Source organism: Oncorhynchus clarkii, chromosome 10 (assembly GCF_045791955.1).
Source record: "Oncorhynchus clarkii lewisi isolate Uvic-CL-2024 chromosome 10, UVic_Ocla_1.0, whole genome shotgun sequence".
NCBI lineage: Eukaryota > Metazoa > Chordata > Actinopteri > Salmoniformes > Salmonidae > Oncorhynchus > Oncorhynchus clarkii.
In genome coordinates this window covers 35,572,033-35,593,879 of record NC_092156.1, presented here as the reverse complement: position 1 = coordinate 35,593,879, position 21,847 = coordinate 35,572,033, and the positions used below count along the sequence as shown (strand labels likewise).

Here is a 21,847-nt window from a genome sequence, read left to right as displayed (position 1 = left end):
ACCTAGGTGTGTCTGGATAGACTGTAAACTCTCCTTCCAGACTCACATTAAGCATCTCCAATCCAAAATTAAATCTAAAATCTGCTTCCTATTTCGCAAAATAGGCTCCTTCACTCATGCTGCCAAACATACCCTCGTAAAACTGACTATTCTACTGATCCTTGACTTCGGCGATGTCATTTACAAAATAGCCTCCAACACTCTACTCAGCAAACTGGATGTAGTCTATCACAGTGCCATCCGTTTTGTCACCAAAGCCCCATATACTACCTACCACTGCAACCTGTATGCTCTTGTTGGCTGGCCCTCACTACATATTTGTCGCCAAACCCACTGGCTGCAGGTCATCTATACGTCTTTTCTTGGTAAATCCCTGCCTTATCTCAGCTCACTGGTCACCATAGCAGCACCCACCCGTAGCACACGCTCCAGCAGGTATATCTCACTGATCATCCCAAAAGCCAACACCGCCTTTCCTTCCAGTTCTCTGCTGCCAATGACTGGAACGAACTGCAAAAATCTCTGAAGCTGGAGTCTTATAACTCCTTCTCTAACTTTAAGCATCAGTTGTCAGAGCAGCTTACCGATCAATGTACCTGTACACAGCCAATCTGTAAATAGCCCACCCAACTACCTCGTCCCCATATTACTTACCCGCTTGCTTTTTTGCACCCCAGTATCTCTACTTGCACATCATCATCTATCACTCCAGTGTTAATGCTAAATTGTAATTATTTCGCCTCTATGGCCTATTTATTACCTTACCTCCCTACTCTTCTACATTTGCACACACTGTACATGGATATTTCTATTGTGTTATTGACTGTACGTTTGTTTATGTGTAACTCTGTGTTGTTGTTTTTGTCGCACTGCATTGCTTTATCTTGGCCAGGTTGCAGTTGTAAATGAGAACTTGTTCTCAACTGGCCTACCTGGTTAAATAAAGGTGAAATAAAAAGTAAATAAAAAACATTTTTATGATATTAAAATGTTGACTGATGAAACAGATTTGATATGTAGCACACATACCGGTATCATACATCAAGTTACCAGGATGCATGTTGATGAATCAAATAAACAGAACACATATGTAGATGTATTTCTTAACTTCTTTATTGTTTTTTTATTTCCTTACAGGCACTGTGTGAAATATCGTTTCAGTTGTACAGTTTTCATTTTACAGTTGTTTTAATTGAAAAATGACAATGTGTCTTTGATAAAGAAGAAACAACCTCCCAACAATCTTGAAGCACAATCTCGGTAAGAGAAACAAAAGTGCAGCTTTAACTCTCAGACCAGTAGATTATCATTTTGTAAAGTTTAGACAACTCAGCTTCCATCTTCATCGGTTATAATTCGAATGATACATTACCTAATTGTTCTTGTTAATACAAGCTGTTTATCCCCCCCAATTAAAACACCTTAAAAATATAAAGTAGGTTGGCAAACAGTAAATAGTACTTTGGTGAATGGCATCTGAGTTCACAGAGATATGTTTAAAGAATTTGATCAATACATCTAAACTATCTAAACCTTCACACAAATGGGGGGAGTGGTGCTAATATTGAACACATTTTGCATCTGAGACATACAATGCAATGTCTTAATATTTGAGAAAGATTAGAGAGAAGAGAGAGAGGATTTAAGGAAATAAACATTTCTTGCATATTTCCAACTGGGAATTACCAACGTTCCAACGTGCAGACACAAATGTGCAAAGAGCAACAATCATTCACAAAAGCACCATGACTTTTCCAACCCTACACTGATGAAGAAATAAGCATCAAATAAATGCTGGTGAGACTCAAAGTTAACAGTGCAGATTTCAGGGTTAGGCATTTGCACGTGGTGATACTTCAAAACAAAAACAAAAAGCACATTCCCAGCACTACTGTAGCTTATCTCAGTTCTGAAATGTACTGTAATACCTAATGGAATACACATTTTTTTATTTTAAATGTCTCATGGATCTAACGTCTGTACTGTACACTGCATATTTGGTAGAAATATAGACAAGTAGGCAATATGAATGTCTTACAGACCCTGTTAGAAACATTTGGCACAGAAATATGTCACAAAAAGCATGAGAGGGAAAGCAATAAAAAAATCATACAATTGCTGATAATGTTGCTTGTGCACTCCCTGCTGTGATACAGTCTCTATTAGGACATATATTGCAGAGAAATAATTCTCAATAAATATTTTAATTAGCCTAATTTATCGACAAAGGTCTAAATAGACTGAAAAGCATAAGTATTCTGTCACAGCCTTTTAAGTTGCAAGAAATATATAATTAAAAAAAGGTAAGAAGAATGAAGACCATATTGCACTTTTTAAAATATCTGAGTGCCACAAAAGGGCTTGTTCTGTCAATCAGATAACCTTCTAATCTTGTTTCTGATATTGGTGGGTCTGTCTCAAATCAAGGCATTACATTCAGAGGTATATTATTGTGTAACACTGTTTCTGGCTATACAGTATCCTCCTTAGAGCTGGAGTTCAGTACTTTGTGAGGTTGCTTGGATAAACAATTTCCAAAAGTGAGTCATGAACTCCAACCACCCCACTGCATGTCACTGAAGCCAAACTGCCATTATGATTTTGGCAAAGGAGGATAATAATAGTCAGTCATGTGCACCCGTTTTCACTTGCATACACTCACAATAGGATTTCCTTCATCTTCACAAACTTCCTCTTTACAAGGGCATTACTCTAAAAAGACCTTAAAGTCCCCACCCAACCACACAGTAGGAGGCCAGTTTTAGAGTCATGTGCCTGGTAGAGAGACAGTCTTCTGGTTTCAAGAGGCCTCGTTCCTGGGGCTGTGGAAAGGGGAAGGCCGGTGGTGGTGTTGGGGGAGGTGGGGTGATGAGGACTGTAGAGGGCTGGGGTTTTCTATTGGTCAGTTGGAGAAAGACAACCCGCTGTGGTCGGTCAGGGTCAGGTCATGTAGCGTGTGATGGCGCGCAGGGTGTATAGCAGTTCTGCCTGCATCCTGGCCTCCATTAGGAGTAGGTTCACATGGACCTGGAGCGGGACAGGGAGGCTGAGGATTAACATACCATACATAGTATAACACAGTACAGTTAACGTTATATAACTGGCATGGCATGGACTGCATTATGGACAGCCACTGATCTGTAAAATGGATATGCATTTGCAGAAAATAGGCTACAAAAGACATCTCACTGAGTCTCATATGTAAACGTAGTGAGAGATTTGGTTCAGACAATACTTTTTAATGGGGGCCAAAGAAAATGCTGTTTGTACAGACATGATAATTACAAACTAAAGTGAATGCTGCTGTCCTCATTACGTCAGAGATGAGATGTTTGTTCCAGGTTGTCTTGACATGAGCTTTAAGAACAAGACAATGACCCTTCTACCCTGCTGGTCCTAATGATACACGGTGTAACTTGCTCGTCTTTCATCTCTTTCAGCCCAGTCAGATTCCAACAGGGGGCCTCTCTGCAGAACAACCCAAACACAATAACAGCATGTTCCTGCGGCCAAGAGCTTCATTTTCTTCAGCTCTGCTCAATAGTCCTAGTGTACTCATGAGCCAAAGCCTCCTGCACAAACACAATCAAACAGCATGACCAGTCCTGCCCCTGAACTCTGGCCTATTTACAAAGACATATCAGGATTCACAATCTCATTTTTTGTGGCTGTGGACGGTGAATGCTTGATTGCAAAGAATACAAACAACATAAGACTATGCCCTCTCACGAACACAACACGAGCATTGACAGTTTTCTAACCTTCTCGGAGTGGCGGAACTGGCACCAGTAGCTGTCGTACATGCGGCGAGTGGTCCTCTCTGGATAACATGTTACCGTCTTTATATAGACCTTCAGACTGCGTTCCAATAGCTGATTCACCTCCCCATAGTCATAGTCATCATACCTGCAGACAGGACATCAAATAAATCACACTATCAGACTGGAGCATCACTTTACTGTCTACTAGGCCATTTATACTGTACTTCAGGGACTATTCTAGGGCTTCAACAATCACACTAATTTAAATATAATAATTATCCCACTAACTTGACACACAAGTGTCCACACTTGTTAGTGCATGAGAAGTGTATGTGACTGAGGATAGAAGGCGCTGTCTTACCTGATGCCATACATGCAGTGCACGTAGTTGAAGAGTGCACGTCGGAGCATGGTGGTGTCCACGTCCTCGTGACTGGCCATGTTGTAGTAGGTTAGGTCACACGCTGTTCGGAACTTGTCATCCAGCAGCAGACCAATGTCTGAGTACAGCCTGTTGACCAGAGAGAAACCATGGTCCTCCCACGAGTAGTCCTACAGACAGACAGGCAGACAGACAGACAGGCAGACAGACAGACAGGCAGACAGGCAGACAGACAGGCAGACAGGCAGGCAGACAGGCAGGCAGGCAGGCAGGCAGGCAGGCAGGCAGGCAGGCAGGCAGGCAGGCAGGCAGGCAGGCAGGCAGGCAGGCAGGCAGGCAGGCAGGCAGGCAGGCAAGGCAAGGCAAGGCAAGGCAGGGCAGGGCAGGGCAGGGCAGGGCAGGGCAGGGCAGGGCAGGGCAGGGCAGGGCAGGGCAGGGCAGGGCAGGGCAGGCAGGCAGGCAGGCAGGCAGGCAGGCAGGCAGGCAAGGCAGGGCAGGGCAGGGCAGGGCAGGGTGTTAAGAAGTGACTGTTAAATCTATAGATCTTGCACTTATGGTATGATAGTGGAATTTACATTAATTTGATCTATAATTATTCCCCACCTGTGCTCTAAATGTTGGTGGGTTGTCCTCTCCGTGTCGAGCAAAGTGCTGGTACCCAAAGGTGGCATCCTCTACAAACCGAGACACTTTGGATGTGGGCATCACCTCATCCTTCATATCTGCAGTCACATTGGAGATGTATTATAATCAGTCATGACTTCACTGACAGGTTTACATTAGTACTCAGTGAGAAACAGACAACAGGAAAAGGTGTGGTTGCAGTACCCCCAGAGCCCACCAGGAGGCTCTCTTTCTTCTCTTTCTCGAAGCGTGTGGCCATCTCCTCCTGCGAGGCCTCATCCTCCTCTCTCTCCTCCTGCAGCCTCTTCATTCTGTCCATCAGTGCCTCTAACTCACTGACCGAGTCTGTGGTCTGGAAAACACACAACAAACCAGAACTCTATTAATGTGACAATAGAGTCACACATACTGAGATACATTTCCAACACAATCCCTCCAAACACACATAGCTAAATCAACTCAGTAAAGCATAGATCAACAGTAAGCCATGTATGTCATTTCACCACGGGGCTGGTGTTGCTGAGGTCTCGGTCCAGGTGATGGTCGCTGGCCAAGTCACATGTACAGTTGTCACTGATGTAAACGGACTGGAAGCCATTGGCATTCTGTGGATCCACCTGGGGGTTGATACCACTGCCAAACACAAAGCTGGCCAGGGAATGGAAATGGGCCAATATGACCACAGCATGCACCAGCTCTGCCAAAGACCAACTGTGCTCCCCTGTTTTCACCAAGTTCTGAGGTAGAGGGAGGAGAGAAAAACGTTTAGTGGGAGTTACTTAATGTGTGAGTATGTGGATCAAAGTCATGCATACATGTGTGTGTGTGTGTGTTAGTGAATAGATATAGATATATATACATTGTACGTGCATATGTAAATAATGTACTTGAATATGAGTATGTTTTATGCACGTCTGTGTTCTAACCTGAATGTGCTCTTTGGTGATGAGCCAGGGCCTGTGTGCTAGGATCTTGTTGATCTCGTTGAGGTTCCTCAGTCTCTGAGGGGCGTACTGTAGACCCTTCAGCCAGTCTAGACACATCCCCATCCTGTAGAACTCACGCACATGCAGAGACACCAGGAAGGAACACTGGTGACGCGCTGCAGCCTGGAGACACAGAGAGGTTTTTTATTTACATGAATTCTAGCTCACTGTGAAAACTCTTCCTTTGCTGTATATGTTCATTACTGTCTAAACTGTCTTTATATTAATGTTCTATATACCTGTCTTCTGGGTAGCACTGTATTTGACAGTCCAGTTTTAGCTGGCATTCAGCAAGTACTAAATTGTACAAAGTGTTGCTTGTTTCAAAGAATTTCTCAAAAAACAAAAATGTCATCAGTATGCAATTATTATTTTACTATGTAATGTCTAAATAAATAAGCAGACTGTAATATAAAGCATGAATATTGTCTGTAAAATGCATGACCTTTAAATAAATTTAACATCATATGGAAAACATCATCCGTCACTCCGGGAAAGAGCCATTGGTTGTTATGGAAATGGGTCATTAGAGAAATATGAATATGGGTCAGCAGGAGATTTGTGTTAGGTAGGTCTCCTGAGCAGGGAGGATGTGTATATGCAGGAGACATTTTCTCCCAGCTTAGCTTGACCTTTGACCTGTCCCGTACCATGCAACTGCAGGTAGAAGCTGCCCGTAGGATCAGCTTACCTTACCACCATTCCAAACCTCAACCCTTACAGGGAACAACGGCTGCGTTGGAAATGGCACTCTATATATAGTACACTCCTTTAGGGCTCTGGTGTAAATATTTGTATGAACATAACAAGATTCAACAACTAAGACATAAACTGAACAAGATCCACAGACATGTGGCTAACAGAAATTGAATAATGTGTCTCTGAATGAAGGGGGGGGGGTCAAAATTAAAACTAACAGTCAGTATCTGGTGTGGCCACCAGCTGCATTAAGTACTGCAGTGCATCTCCTCCTCATGGACTGCACCAGATTTGCCAGTTATTGCTGTGAGATGTTACCCCACTCTTCCACCAAGGAACCTGCAAGTTCTCAGACATTTCTAGGGTTGAATGGCCCTAGCCCTCACCCTCCGTTCCAACAGGTCCCAGACGTGCTCAATGGGATTGAGATCCAGGCTCTTCGCTGGCCATGGCAGAACACTGGCATTCCTGTCTTGCAGGGAATCACGCACAGAACGAGCAGTATGATTGGTGGCATTGTCATGCTGGAGGGACATGTCAGGATGAGCCTGCAGGAAGGGTACCACATGAGGGAGGAGGATGTCCTCCCTGTAACACACAGCGTTGAGATTGCCTGCAATGACAACAAGCTCAGTCCGATGATGCTATGAAACACTGGCCCAGACCATGATGGACCCTCCATCTCCAAAATGATCCTGCTCCAGACTACAGGCCTCTGTGTAATGCTCATTCCTTCAAAGATAAACGTGAATCCGACCATCACCCCTGGTGAGACAAAACCGCGACTCGTTAGTGAAGAGCACTTTTTTACCAGTCCTGTCTGGTCCAGCGACGGTGGGTTTGTGCCCATAGGCGACGTTGTTGCCGGTGATGTCTGGTAAGGACCTGCCTTACAACAGGCCTACAAGCCCTCAATCCAGCCTCTCTCAGCCTATTGCGGACAGTCTGAGCACTGATGGAGGGATTGTGTTCCTGGTGTAACTCGGGCAGTTGTTGTTGCTATCCTGTACCTGCCCCACAGGTGTGATGTTTGGATGTACTGATCCTGTGCAGTTGTTGTTACAGGTGGTCTGCCACTGCGAGGATGATCAGCTGTCCGTCCTGTCTCCCTGTAGCGCTGTCTTAGGCGTCTGCAGATGTGGCCAGGACTGCCCTGGCCACATCTGCAGTCCTCATGCCTCCTTGCAGCATGCTTCAGGCACGTTCAATTTTTGTTTGTTTTTCAGAGTCAGTAGAAAGGCCTCTTTAGTGTCCTAAGTTTTCATAACTGTGACCTTAATTGCCTACCGTCTGTAAGCTGTTAGTGTCTTAACAACAGTTCCACAGGTGCATGTTCATTGTTTATGGTTCATTGAACAAGCATTGGAAACCCTTTACAATGAAGATCTGTGAAGTTATTTGGATTTTTATGAATTATCTTTGAAAGACAGGGTCCTGAAAAAGGGACGTTTCTTTTTTTGCTGAGTTTAGGTTTTTCACCTACTGTACCCATTTACTGTAATGTTACATTTTTCATATTAACTATCAACCGATTCTGTATTTCCACTACAGTGCACATAAAATAAATAACATTTTCCTTCAAAAATATATATATTTGTAAAATGTGATTTAAAAAAAACATATAAAGAAATATGAATTGTCGGGTCTCAGGAGAATAGGGAAATAGGATGTAATTTCAAACACACCCAATGACAATCTCTAGGTTCATCCTATACCAGTGTTTACCATGATGGCAATGTAGTGTCGGCAGTGGAGAGGCAGGGGGCCGTCCATCCTCAGCAGGTAGAATTGGCTACGCAGGAAGGACTCCAGGTAGTGGGGGTGCAGTCCCATCACCTGGGTCAGATGGTCCACGTGGCCTGACAGAGAGTAGGCCTCGGCCAGGATCTGCTCTGTTTGGGGGTCCACCTGGGACGCCTCCACAATCTGGACCCAGGGAGGAGGGTTGGGGGGAGGGGTCAGGCAGGACAGGGAAGAGAGGGGTTTCAGTCACGCATTGTGTATTGAACCATTTTACAATAAAGCTGCTGCTGCTGTAATCTGGTTTATACCTCTGAGTTCAAGGCAAGGTGAAGATAAAGGTGGGAAGATAAAGACAAGGGGGGAAAAGCGAGAGAGTTTAAACGGAAGTGACAGTGAGAAAGAACGAGAGAGAGTCGGCAGGACAGGGGAAATATAGCCTCAAGGCACAGAAAGTATTTTCTCACCTCCTCTTTTGGAATGAAGGCGCTGGGTCCACTGGAGAAGGGTCGCGGCACCCTGACTCCTTTCTCCTGAGACAAGACAAGAGCGGCAGAGAGGGAAACTGGGTTAGCTAAGGAACTATACAACACAAGGAGCTTAGATGTACAACCCCACTTTTGGCACAACCTAAATGAACTCTCAGCTATGTTGGCAAACACAAGAAAAAAACATCCAATTAAAAGATAAAAAGAGGGCATGTATAGAAGTGAGGTTTGATATGTAACAGCCAGGCCTTTGTGTGTCAGTCCGTTTGCTCAGAGGTAAAGTAACCCCCTCCTCCTGTTATCTGTTGAGATGAGCAAACAGCCTGTGCACACACATTAGCCTGGGAACATGGCCTGGGCAGAGAAAAGGACAGTATATTTATGGTTCACATCGTCTTTTATGCGTGTGTGTGTGAGTGGGTGTTGAAATGTACATTTATGTTAGGACAGTACATATATTAAAGTTAATATACTTAAAGCCTGTAGGAGAAGGATGGTAAAAAATCTCTCTATAAGAGGCAGGAAGTCAGACAGGCAGGCATATAGACAGATAGGTTATATGGAGTGATCAATGCTGGGCTAAGGAGAATAAGCCAGTCCTCCTTCAGTTACAGTTGAAATCGGAAGTTTACATACACTTAGGTTGGAGTCACTAAAACTAGTTTTTCAACCACTCCACAAATTTCTTGTTAACAAACTATAGTTTTGACAAGTCGGTTAGGACATCTACTTTGTGCATGACACAACTCCTTTTTCCAACAATTGTTTAGACAGATTATTTAATTTATAATTCACTGTATCACAATTCCAGTAGGTCAGAAGTGTACATACACTAAGTCGACTGTGCCTTTAAACAGCTTGGAAAATTACAGAAAATGATGTAATGGCTTTAGAAGCTTCTGATAGGCTAATTGACATAATTTGAGTCAATTGGAGCTGTACCTGTGGATGTATTTCAAGGCCTACCTTCAAACTCAGTACCTCTTTGCTTGACATCATGGGAAAATCAAAAGAAATCAGCCAAGACCTCAGAAAATTGGAGTCCTCTACAAGTCTGGTTCATCCTTGGGAGCAATTTCCAAATGCCTGAAGGTACCACGTTTATCTGTACAAACAATAGTATGCAAGTATAAACACCATGGGACCACGCAGCCGTCATACCGCTCAGGAATGAGACGTGTTCTGTCTCCTAGAGATGAACGTACTTTGGTGCGAAAAGTGCAAATCAATTCCAGAAAAACAGCAAAGGACTTTGTGAAGATGCTGGAGGAAACGGGTACAAAAGTATCTATATCCACATTAGGATGAGTCCTATATCGACATAAACTGAAAGGCAGCTCATCAAGGAAGAAGCCACTGCTCCAAAACCACAATAAAAAAGCCAGACTACGGTTTGCAACTGCACATGGGGACAAAGATCGTACTTTTTGGAGAAATGTCCTCTGGTCTGAAGAAACAAATATAGAACTGTTTGGCCATAATGACCATTGTTATGTTTGGAGTAAAAGAACACCATCCCAACCGTGAAGCACGGGGGTGGCAGCATCATGTTGTGGGGGTGCTTTGCTGCAGGAGGGACTGGTTCACTTCACAAAATAGATGGCATCATGAGGAGGAAAATTATGTGGATATATTGAAGCAACATCTCAAGACAAAGCTTGGTCGCAAATGGGTCTTCCAAATTGACAATGACCCCAAGCATACTTCCAAAGTTGTGGCAAAATGGCTTAAAACCTCACTAGGGTACGTGGGCTAGCGTCCCACCTGGCCAACATCCAGTGAAATTGCAGAGCGCCAAATTCAAAAACAGTGTTATACATTGGTTTAAAGATTAACTTCTTGTTAATCCAACCACGGTGTCAGATTTCAAAAAGGCTTTACGGCGAAAGCATACCATGCGATTATCTGAGAACAGCGCCCAGCAGACAAATCATTACAAACAGTTACCAGCCAAGTAGAAGAGTTACACAAATCAGAAATAGAGATAAAATGAATCACTTATCTTTGATGATCTTCATATAGTTGCACTCACAAGACTCCCATTTATGTTTGTTTTGTTCGATAAAGTCCCTGTTTATATCCAAAAACCTCAGTTTTGTTTGTGCGTTTTGTTCAGTAATCCACAGGCTCAAACGCAGTTACAGCAGGCAGACGGAAAATCCAAATAGTATCCGTAAAGTTCGTAGAAACATTTCAAACAATGTTTATAATCAATCCTCACGTTGTTTTTAGCCTAAATAATCAATAATATTTCAGCCGGACAATAACGTTGTCAATATAAATGTAAACAAGAAAGGCTCACTCTCCGGTCACGCGCATGAAAAATCTCTGGGACACTGTAGGGTCCACTCATTCAGAGTTGTCTTACTCTCTCATTTTTCAGAATACAAGCCTGAAACAATTTCTAAAGACTGTTGACATCTAGTGGAAGCCATAGGAAGTGCAATTTGAGTCCTAAATCAATGGATACTGTAATGGCATTCAATAGAAAACTACAAACATAAAAAAATCCCACTTCCAGGATGTATTTTTCTCAGGTTTTCGCCTGCCAAATCAGTTCTGTTATACTCACAGGCATTATTTTAACAAATCTACCAATTATATGCATATCCTAGCTTCTGGGCCTGAGTAGCAGGCAGTTTACTTTGGGCACGCTTTTCATCCGGAAGTGAAAATAGTGCCCCCTACTAGAGGTCGACCGATTAATCAGAATGGCCGATTAATTAGGGCCGATTTCAAGTTTTCATAACAATCGGAAATCGGTATTTTTGGACACCGATTTGGCCAATTAAAAAAACAAAATTGTACAACTTTATTTAATCTTTATTTAACTAGGCAAGTCAGTTAAGAACACATTCTTATTTTCAATGATGGCCTAGGAACGGTGTGTTAACTGCCTCGTTCAGGGGCAGAATGACAGATTTTTACCTTGTCAGCTAGGGGGATTCAATTGTGCAACCTTACGGTTAACTTGTCCAACGCTCTAACAACCTGCCTCTCACTGCACTCCACGAGGAGCCTGCCTGTTACGGGAATGCAGTAGAAGCCAAGGTAAGTTGCTAGCTAGCATTAAACTTATCTTGTAAAAAACAATCAATCAATCAATCATAATCATTAGTTAACTACACATGGTTGATGATATTACTAGTTTATCTAGCGTGTCCTGCATTGCATATAATCGATGCGGTGTGTATCGTTGCTCTAATGTGTACCTACCTAACCATAAATATCAATGCCTTTCTTAAAATCAATACACAGATGTATATATTTTTAAACCTGCATATTTAGCTAAAATAAATCCATATTAGCAGGCAATATTAACCAGGTTAAATTGTGTCACTTCTCTTGCATTCATTGCACGCAGAGTCAGTGTATATGCAACAGTTTGGGCCGCCTAATTTGCCAGAATTTTACTTAATTATGACATAACATTGAAGGTTGTGCAATGTAACAGGAATATTTAGACTTATGGATGCCACCCATTAGATAAAATACGGAACGGTTCCGTATTTCAATGAAAGAATAAATGTCTTGTTTTCGTGAATATAGTTTCCGGATTCGACCATATTAATGACCTAAAGCTCATTTCTGTGTGTTATTATGTTATAACTAAGTCTATTATTTGATAGAGCAGTCTGACTGAGCGATGGTAGGCACCAGCAGACTCGTAAGCATTCATTCAAACAGCACTTTCGTGCGTTTTGCCAGCAGCTCTGCTGTTTATGACTTCAAGCCTATCAACTCCCAAGATTAGGCTGGTGTAACCGATGTGAAATGGCTAGCTAGTTAGCAGGGTGAGAGCTAATAGCGTTTCAAACGTCACTCGCTCTGAGACTTGGAGTAGTTATTCCCCTTGCTCTGCATGGGTAACGCTGCTTCGAGGGTGGCTGTTGTCGATGTGTTCCTAGTTCGAGCCCAGGGAGGAGCGAGGAGAGGGACGGAAGCTATACTGTTACACTAGCAATACTAAAGTGCCTATAAGAACATCCAATAGTCAAAGGTATATAAAATACAAATGGAATAGAGATAAATAGTCCTATAATTCCTATAATAACTACAACCTAAAACTTCTTACCTGGGAATATTAAAGAATCTTGTTAAAAGGAACCACCAGCTTTCATATGTTCTCATGTTCTGAGCAAGGAACTTAAACGTTAGCTTTCTTACATGGCACATATTGCACTTTTACTTTCTTCTCCAACACTTTGTTTTTGCATTATTTAAACCAAATTGAACATGTTTCATTATTTATTTGAGGCTAAATTGATTTTATTGATGTATTATATTAAGTTAAAATAAGTGTTCATTCAGTATTGTTGTAATTGTCATTATTACAAATACAATTTTTTTAAATGTCTTGATTTAAATTGGCCGATTTAATCGGCATCAGCTTTTTTTTGGTCCTCCAATAATCGATATCGGCGTTGAAAAATCATAATCGGCCAACCTCTACCCCCTACCCTAGTGAAGTTAAGGACAACAAAGTCTAAGTATTGGAGTGGCCATCACAAAGCCCTGACCTCAATCCTATAGACAATTTGTGGGCAGAACTGAAAAAGCGTGTGCGAGCAATGAGGCCTACAAACCTGACTCAGTGACACCAGCTCTGTCAGGAGGAATAGGCCTTGTGCTTGTGGAAGGCTACCCGAAACGTTTGACCCAAGTTAAACAATTTAAAGACAATGCTACCAAATAATAATTGAGTGTATGTAAACTTCTGACCCACTGGGAATGTGATTAAAGAAATAAAAGCTGAAATAAATCACTCTCCTCTATTATTCTGACATTTCACATTTTAAAAATAAGGTGGTGATCCTAACTGACCTAAGACAGGGAATTTTTACTAGGATTAAATGTCAGGATTTGTGAAAAAGTGAGTTTAAATGTATTTGGCTAAGGTGTATGTAAACTTCCGACTTCAACCTTACATACATAGTCTGACCAAAATCTCTGAGAAGAGGAGAGAAAACACAGCTGCGTCTACAGGACAGTGAGAATTACATCACAAGTGGTCAGATAAGAAAAATTAACAAAAGAATCTTGGTCACCCTACTTCCTTTTTAGAATTAGAACACTCATAAACACTTTACATAAAGAGAGTCAACATTCCTGACTTTTGAGTGTTTATAAGTGTGTCACTTCAGTAATAAAAATACTTCTGCTAGAACATATAAATGGCTTGCAGGTGATATGGAGTGTGAGCTGGTGCTTGGAAAATCTGCCAGCTAGGGTGTATTTTATTGTATATTCAATATACACAGAGTACAAAACATTAGGAACATGACAGACAGACCAGGTGAATCAGGTGAAAGCTATGATCCCTTATTGATTTCACTTGTTAAATCTACTTCAATCAGTGTAGATGAAGCGGAGGAGACAGGTTAAAGAATGATTTTTAAGCCTTGAGACAATTGAGACATTGAATTGCACACACACAATCTAGAGGGTGAATAGGCAAGATAAAATATTTAAGTGTCTTTGAACGGGGTATGGTAGTCGGTGCAAGGCGTACCGGTTTGTGTCAAGAACTGCAACGCTGCTGGGTTTTTCAAGAATGGTCCACTACCCAAAGGACATCCATCCAACTTGGCACTGGGAAGCATTGGTGCCAACATGGTCCAGCATCCCTGTGGAATGCTTTCGACACCTTGTAGAGTCCTTCCCCTGACGAATTGAGGTTGTTTTGAGGGCAAAATGGGGGGTGCAACTCAATATTAGGAAAGTGTTCTTAATGTTTTGTACACTCAGTGTATATCAAACTAATTTATAATAACTTAGACAGTTATTTAAGCAATAATACATGAGGCCATGTGTTATGACATTTTTTACAGTGTTTACAAAGTTTATATTTTGCATGGCTGGGTAGTGGATTTGTAACAGCAGCAGCAGCAGCAGCAGCAGCAGTAGCAGTAGTAGTAGTAGTAGTGTGTTGCAAGGTAACGAAGTAAACAATGACACTTTTTATGAATCTATTGGCCATGTGTATGTTGTCTAGTATATCATGGGCAAGATAGGCTCTAACAATGGGAATTCCAAACCACCTGTTTTATAATAAACACTAGACTGGGGTTGTCTGTGTATTTAGCAGTCTTACAGTACATCTCCATGGTAATAATATTACATAATGGTTAAGGGCCTCAAGTTCAAAGGTGGGAAGAAGGTTTATAGTACGAATGGATAACAAAGCTACATAAACAACCAAAATATACAGTAAGACACTGTAGTTCTCTATGGGTGAGAAAGTGTGTGTGTGTGTGTGTGTGTGTGTGCGTGTGAGAAAGTGGTGTTTGCGTGTGCATGAGAGAGTCAGACAGAGACCCCTTCTCTGTTCTAGTGGCATATGTCTTGCTACATAACAGACGTTTGAATGTGCGCTCTGTCAACAGACAGGCCATTTCCTGTGAATTTAGCTAATTGGGTTTAAGCCCTGTGACTCCCACTGCTACCGGTGACACAGACAGACCTGCCCTGGGCTGCAGACAGTTTCACCCTGGTATTAATCCCTCCCTCTTTTCCTCTCTCTCCATCCCTCTCTCCTCCTCTCCTATCATATGTCCTCTCCACCCTCTGTCTGTCTGGCCCTTTGTGTGTGTTGGGTGATGAATGTCTGTTGTTGGGGCAACGTGGCTGATGCAGTTAACTGAGAGAGGTGGCTCCAGTAGAGAGAGGTGGCTCCAGTAGAGAGAGGTGGCTCCAGTAGAGAGAGGTGGCTCCAGTAGAGAGAGGTGGTTCGAGTACCTCTCTACCTGCCTGTGCAGATTTAAAGAAGAGCCTGGACCCGTCTGTCTCTATCATCTCCATCACAAAAAGAAAATAGCCTAAAGCCAGTTTATAAAAACAACACTGCTTTTTAAAGAAAGTTGTAATGGTGGAACTAGTATGTGATAGATAAGTAATAAAGCATCAAAAAACAGAATCTTACATCATAATTAAAGATAGAGTATGAATTGACAGTGTCATCGCTCTCTCAGTATGCTGTAATTTCCAACCAAGAGGGTTTCTGTTGAGAACAGCCAGTATGAAACCTCTTAGATTCAATCTACAAAATGAAAGATCTATACCCTGCCTTTACCAGTATATTTCTATGTGATCGTGGCATTGTGTATTTACCAGTATCTATTGGTAACTGTAGACGGCAGACATAAAACACTGCTTTTTTCTGTCACTGATGTTTGTCAGGAAAGAGCTGACTCTGGTGTGCAGACAGACAAAGATGTCTCGCATTGTAATCTATGGAGGTCCACTCCTCATATTTTGTTGTTACAGGGTTGCTCCACGTCAAAAAGCACAAGAAAGAGGTTTTCGACACTCACCATCTCAGATTGCTCTGAAATAGTTTCTGTTGTTGGAAACAGATAAGATTAGCATTCCTGCAACATTATTTTGTGGAATAGAATTTGATCTCTGAGAAATTAAGCTAATTGATTGTATCCAAGTTGGCCATTTTAATTTATAGAATTCATATCAAATTCAATAAATGTAGTACCTAACATCTGATTTGGCCCAAACTTTTTTCGAACAAAGAGTAAGACGTGAGGAATCTAAAAAAAATTGCCCCCCACGGACACCCCACACTTCACGCCAATCCCACTCCAACAATGAATATATAGAATCAGTTCTCTATATTTGACTAGTAGTATGGAGCTCCAGCTCAGAGTATTGTCTCTTCATCCTATTTAATGTATTCTCAGTGAATTTGGTCACGTTTTTTCCCCTGTTCAGAGAAATTAGTCATTGAAGTTGTTAGGTTGATGTCCCATCCTACATCCTGATATTACCAGGTTCTGACCACTAGATGGTTCTGATCCTGCTGTTAAGTGGAATTAATCTCCCCCATTCTTAAAGGGATAGTTAACCCAAATGACAATATTACATATTGGTTTTCTTAAGCTGTAAGCAGTCTATGGACCAGGTATGACAGCAACCATTGCTTTGGTTTTGTTAATCTGGCCACTGTTTCAAATGCAAACATTTGAGCATTTGTGTCGTAAATCCAATGCAAGTCAATTTGTACCTGCGTTAGCATTTTCACACTTCATATCCAAATCCATCTATAAGTAACATAATTGTAGCATAATTGATTTACACAACATGTTTTTTAAACAATGTTTTTTTTTAGGATGCCTTGGACATGAAAAGTGAAAATATATAATAATATAATATAGATTTATTTATATTTTTTTGCATTTTCACACTTCATGTCCAAATCATCCTAATGTATATATTTTTTTATTGTGTAACTCAATGATGCACTGGAGATGACAGAAACGGACCTCCTCTTCTGCCTTGAGACCATCTTACGATGACTCCCTATCAAAAACTGGGTCATATGTACCTAGACTAATGGCTACTAATAATAGCAGTCAGACTCAGAAAGCAGGGCACTAGAGAGAGATATCCATGTTCTTATCAAATCATCAATCTTTCCCCCAACACTATGCTATCATACTGATTGACGACCATCCTGGGAAGTAAATTAATCCAAATAGGGCAATCTGTTGCAGATAACTGTACATTATTAGGTTTGAGATGGTTAAACTAGGCCTAATTGGAATTACAAACGATTCTATAGATGATGTTGAAATACAGAATGCAGTTGAATGCACAAGTATCAGTAAGGCAAGGAGAAGACCAGTGAAAAACAATATGTTTGTTCTGCAGTCTGAATCAATAGACAAAATTAAAGTATACTAGGGCCTAGGCCACTACTCCTGCAGGATCTCAGTGACATCTTCATAAGATGCAACGATATTTTATCTAAATTGGAAGGAATAATAAATAGGCCTGACTGATCATCTTGATAAAACATGATTTTGGTCGACTAGTAAAAGTAACATTTGGAGAAATGAAATCAGGAAACATCATACCTTTTTCCTTATCACCTTCTGACAGATGTTACAGATGTGAAATGGGTTGGAGGTGAAAGACTCCGCGCTGACGTTCATACTGGCTTCCACTTTAACAGTCCTAGACACCGTATTTTGAAAGGTTTTTACTGTAACGTTACTTTTTCTGTACAGTTAAATTACAGTATATCCTTCGATTGTAGGTGGGTCGGCAGCGGCGGTGGTGGGTTGGAGATGGGGAGACCGAAGAGCTGTTAAATTACGAAGCCTTTCTCGAGAGTATTATAGGCTCCGTACTCCCCAGTCTTGCTCACAACACACTACGCCAGGCATTTTTTGAGCGAACTTCTAATTTTGCTCTGCCGAAGGTAGGCACGCCCAACTGCCAATTGCCGCCAGAGGGGTGTGTTTGCTGAACAACAAAAATGTTCCACAAACGGAACTTTTTAACAGGCCCCAACACAACTAAAAAGTACCTTGAATCCGTAACAATAAAGCAAACCATTTCAGCAATAGAAAAACTATCATATGAGTTTTGTTTGCGTCACCCAGTATAGAATAGTCTTTAGGATTACATTGCAATAGCCTACATTTGCCATAGGTAATTTAAATTGGATAGAACATGATAGATATAATATACTCAGGTCTACAAGGCTGGTTTTACTAATAGGCTTCAGAAAATATTCACACCCCTTGACTTTTTCCACATTTTATTGTGCTACAGCCTAAATTTAAAATGGATTAAATATAGATGAATAAAAAATGAAAAGCTGAAATGTCTTGAGTCAATAAGTATTTAACAAGTCACATAATACATTGCATGGACTCACTCTGTGTGCAATAAACCTGGTTCAGTCTGATTTCCACCAGACACAGAGATTAATTAACCTTCCAGCAGGACAATAACCTAAATCACAAAGCCAAATCTCAAATCAAATCAAATGTATTTGTCACATACACATGGTTAGCAGATGTTAATGCGAGTGTAGCGAAATGCTACACTGGAGTTTCTTACCAAGTGAATGTTCCTGAGTAGCCAGTAGCCAGTTGACTTAAATCTGCTTTAAAATCTATGGTAAGACCTGAAAATGGTTGTCTAGTGATGATCAACAACCAATTTTAGATTGAAGAATTTTGAAAAGAATAATGGGCAAATGTTGCACAATCCAGGTGTGGAAAGCACTTAAAGACTTACTCAGAAAAACTCACAGCTGTAATCGCTGCCAAAGGTGATTCTAACATGTATTGATTAAGAGGGTTGAATACTTATCTAATCAAGATATATTAGTGTTTTATTTTTTATATATATATTTTGTTGTTTTTTACAAATGTTAGAATTTTTCTTCCACCTTCATCCAAAAATGACAATTAAATCCATTTTAATCCCACTTTGTAACAACTAAATGTGGAAAAAGTAAAGGAGTGTAAATACTTTCTGAAGGCACTGTAACTGTGCTAGAAACGTTTATGTAGTTGTGTGTGTGAATGTTTGTACACAAAAACGATGAAGGCTAAGTAATTCGCAGAGCAAAGCAACATATGCCTTCAGCCCAATAGATCTTCACGGTTACAACCATTATTTATATCTTTATACTGAAAGACTATGAACAAAGACATAAAGGAAGGATTTTGCTTTTGGTGTATGAGGCCATGGTAGTGCTGGTAGGCCTGGAGTGAGACACCTATTTTCTGCAGGTATGCTGTAAATTCTCTTTCATTTGAAACGGATTTATAGTTCAGAGGAAGCAGGAAACATGAACTGCATACAAACACAACATTGAGTCAGCAAACTGAAAGAGAGCAGTGGTGGTAACAGAACCACTCAGCAATAAATCCTGACCAAACCGGCACCCACAGACATGCAAAGACGTCACCTCATCTCTCTTTATCCTTTCAAATGCCTCTCACCCAGCAACAACAACATTGTATATCAGCTGAGACGCATCCTGTGACCAATTACAGTGCTGGATAGCTGGCTGCATGCGCAGGGTAGTGGGCGCATTTGAGTGGTAAGGCGAAAGCAACCGATGTAGACGAAAGAAGAGTACAGTCGGGGGAGGTGCATCTGCGACAGCCAAAAGTCAGACACTAATGTGATTTTCCAACAGCAAAACTCAGATTACTATGGCAGTGTTGCCATCATTTATAAAAGTTCTTTATAATGTCAAAATAAACATGGCTCCAACCCCCACATCACACACTCACAAACTGAAATCGTATGTGTGTACATTGTACAATCAATAAGTGAGAGAGAGCATCAAATATCACATTCATTTGAACTATACACTGTATACAAGTTGGTTCACGGTTTCAGTCATGTCTTTGGTCACATTTGCGTGGGTCAAACAAAACACCCTAACGACTGGATTGCGATAGAGTCTCCCACAATGTTGGCGATGAAGTTGGTAAAGAGCAACTGCAGAATTTTGCAGTCGACTGCAGTCGAAACTTCATGACCTTTGATCACATGATTTTTGTCAAGTTCATGCAGTCGATTTGTAGGCTCAAGTCGGACAATTTTTAACCCCATAACGCAACACACTTTGAACGGCGGGGAAGAACGATCTTCACCATCTTGACAAAAAATTATCTGCTCGAAAATGCTCAGTGTTGTTTCCCTAGTTATGGCTGAAACACTGTCCTCTCACATCCCCTTCACTCACCACAGAAGTCTTTTCTGTTCAAGAGTCACGCAAGTAATGCCTTTCTAGTGTGATTTGACAAAATAGGTTTTGCACATTCAATACAAGACATTTATAGACACAGGCTGGAGTTACAATATTCCAAGAAAATAAACAATGTGTTCTTTGTGTTAAGTTTCTCTCTACATTGGACATTGGTGCAAGTACATTTGGAAAATAGAGTATTGACATACTGTACATGATTAAACTAATTGTGGATAGTAATTTGACTCTCTTAATATCTCTATGATATCTCTTACCACTGCCCTCTCTAATTTACTACCCTCTCAGTTATGTAAATGATCATTTAAAAGAGATACAGTGCCTTGCGAAAGTATTCGGCCCCCTTGAACTTTGCGACCTTTTGCCACATTTCAGGCTTCAAACATAAAGATATAAAACTGTATTTTTTTGTGAAGAATCAACAACAAGTGGGACACAATCATGAAGTGGAACGACATTTATTGGATATTTCAAAAAAATTTAACAAATCAAAAACTGAAAAATTGGGCGTGCAAAATTATTCAGCCCCTTTACTTTCAGTGCAGCAAACTCTCTCCAGAAGTTCAGTGAGGATCTCTGAATGATCCAATGTTGACTCAAATGACTAATGATGATAAATACAATCCACCTGTGTGTAATCACGTCTCCGTATAAATGCACCTGCACTGTGATAGTCTCAGAGGCCCGTTAAAAGCGCAGAGAGCATCATGAAGAACAAGGAACACACCAGGCAGGTCCGAGATACTGTTGTGAAGAAGTTTAAAGCTGGATTTGGATACAAAAAGATTTCCCAAGCTTTAAACATCCCAAGGAGCACTGTGCAAGCGCTAATATTGAAATGGAAGGAGTATCAGACCACTGCAAATCTACCAAGACCTGGCCGTCCCTCTAAACTTTCAGCTCATACAAGGAGAAGACTGATCAGAGATGCAGCCAAGAGGCCCATGATCACTCTGGATGAACTGCAGAGATCTACAGCTGAGGTGGGAGACTCTGTCCATAGGACAACAATCAGTCGTATATTGCACAAATCTGGCCTTTATGGAAGAGTGGCAAGAAGAAAGCCATTTCTTAAAGATATCCATAAAAAGTGTCGTTTAAAGTTTGCCACAAGCCACCTGGGAGACACACCAAACATGTGGAAGAAGGTGCTCTAGTCAGATGAAACCAAAATTGAACTTTTTGGCAACAATGCAAAACGTTATGTTTGGCGTAAAAGCAACACAGCTGAACACACCATCCCCACTGTCAAACATGGTGGTGGCAGCATCATGGTATGGGCCTGTTTTTCTTCAGCAGGGACAGGGAAGATGGTTCAAATTGATGGGAAGATGGATGGAGCCAAATACAGGACCATTCTGAAAGAACTGAGACTGGGACGGAGATTTGTCTTCCAACAAGACAATGATCCAAAACATAAAGCAAAATCTACAATGGAATGGTTCAAAAATAAACATATCCAGGTGTTAGAATGGCCAAGTCAAAGTCCAGACCTGAATCCAATCGAGAATCTGTGGAAAGAACTGAAAGCTGCTGTTCACAAATGCTCTCCATCCAACCTCACTGAGCTCGAGCTGTTTTGCAAGGAGGAATGGGAAAAAATGTCAGTCTCTCGATGTGCAAAACTGATAGACATA

General features: G+C 41.2%; 1 protein-coding gene across 1 annotated transcript; it reads right to left on the bottom strand.

Annotated features, from left to right (window-relative positions):
* Positions 1-1,091: 1,091 nt before the first annotated feature.
* Positions 1,092-17,848, bottom strand: LOC139419525 (sestrin-3-like). The gene is made up of 10 exons (XM_071169486.1): positions 17,548-17,848; positions 8,660-8,725; positions 8,178-8,378; positions 5,694-5,876; positions 5,271-5,504; positions 4,972-5,119; positions 4,747-4,865; positions 4,123-4,313; positions 3,762-3,906; positions 1,092-3,027 (listed from the first exon to the last, which is right to left on the bottom strand). Exons 1-10 carry the CDS (start codon positions 17,623-17,625, stop codon positions 2,941-2,943), a joined length of 1,452 nt encoding a protein of 483 aa, XP_071025587.1. The 5' UTR covers positions 17,626-17,848; the 3' UTR covers positions 1,092-2,940.
* Between the last annotated feature and the right edge of the window lie 3,999 nt (positions 17,849-21,847).

Coding starts and splice junctions, on each gene's coding strand:
- LOC139419525 (XM_071169486.1), bottom strand. CDS start 17,625: ATGAACGTCAGCGCGGAGTCTTTCACCTCCAACCCATTTCACATCTGT. Junction 5,505..5,693: donor TCACCAAAGAGCACATTCAG/GTTAGAACACAG, acceptor CCTCTACCTCAG/AACTTGGTGAAAACAGGGGA. Junction 3,907..4,122: donor CACTGCATGTATGGCATCAG/GTAAGACAGCGC, acceptor TCCTGTCTGCAG/GTATGATGACTATGACTATG.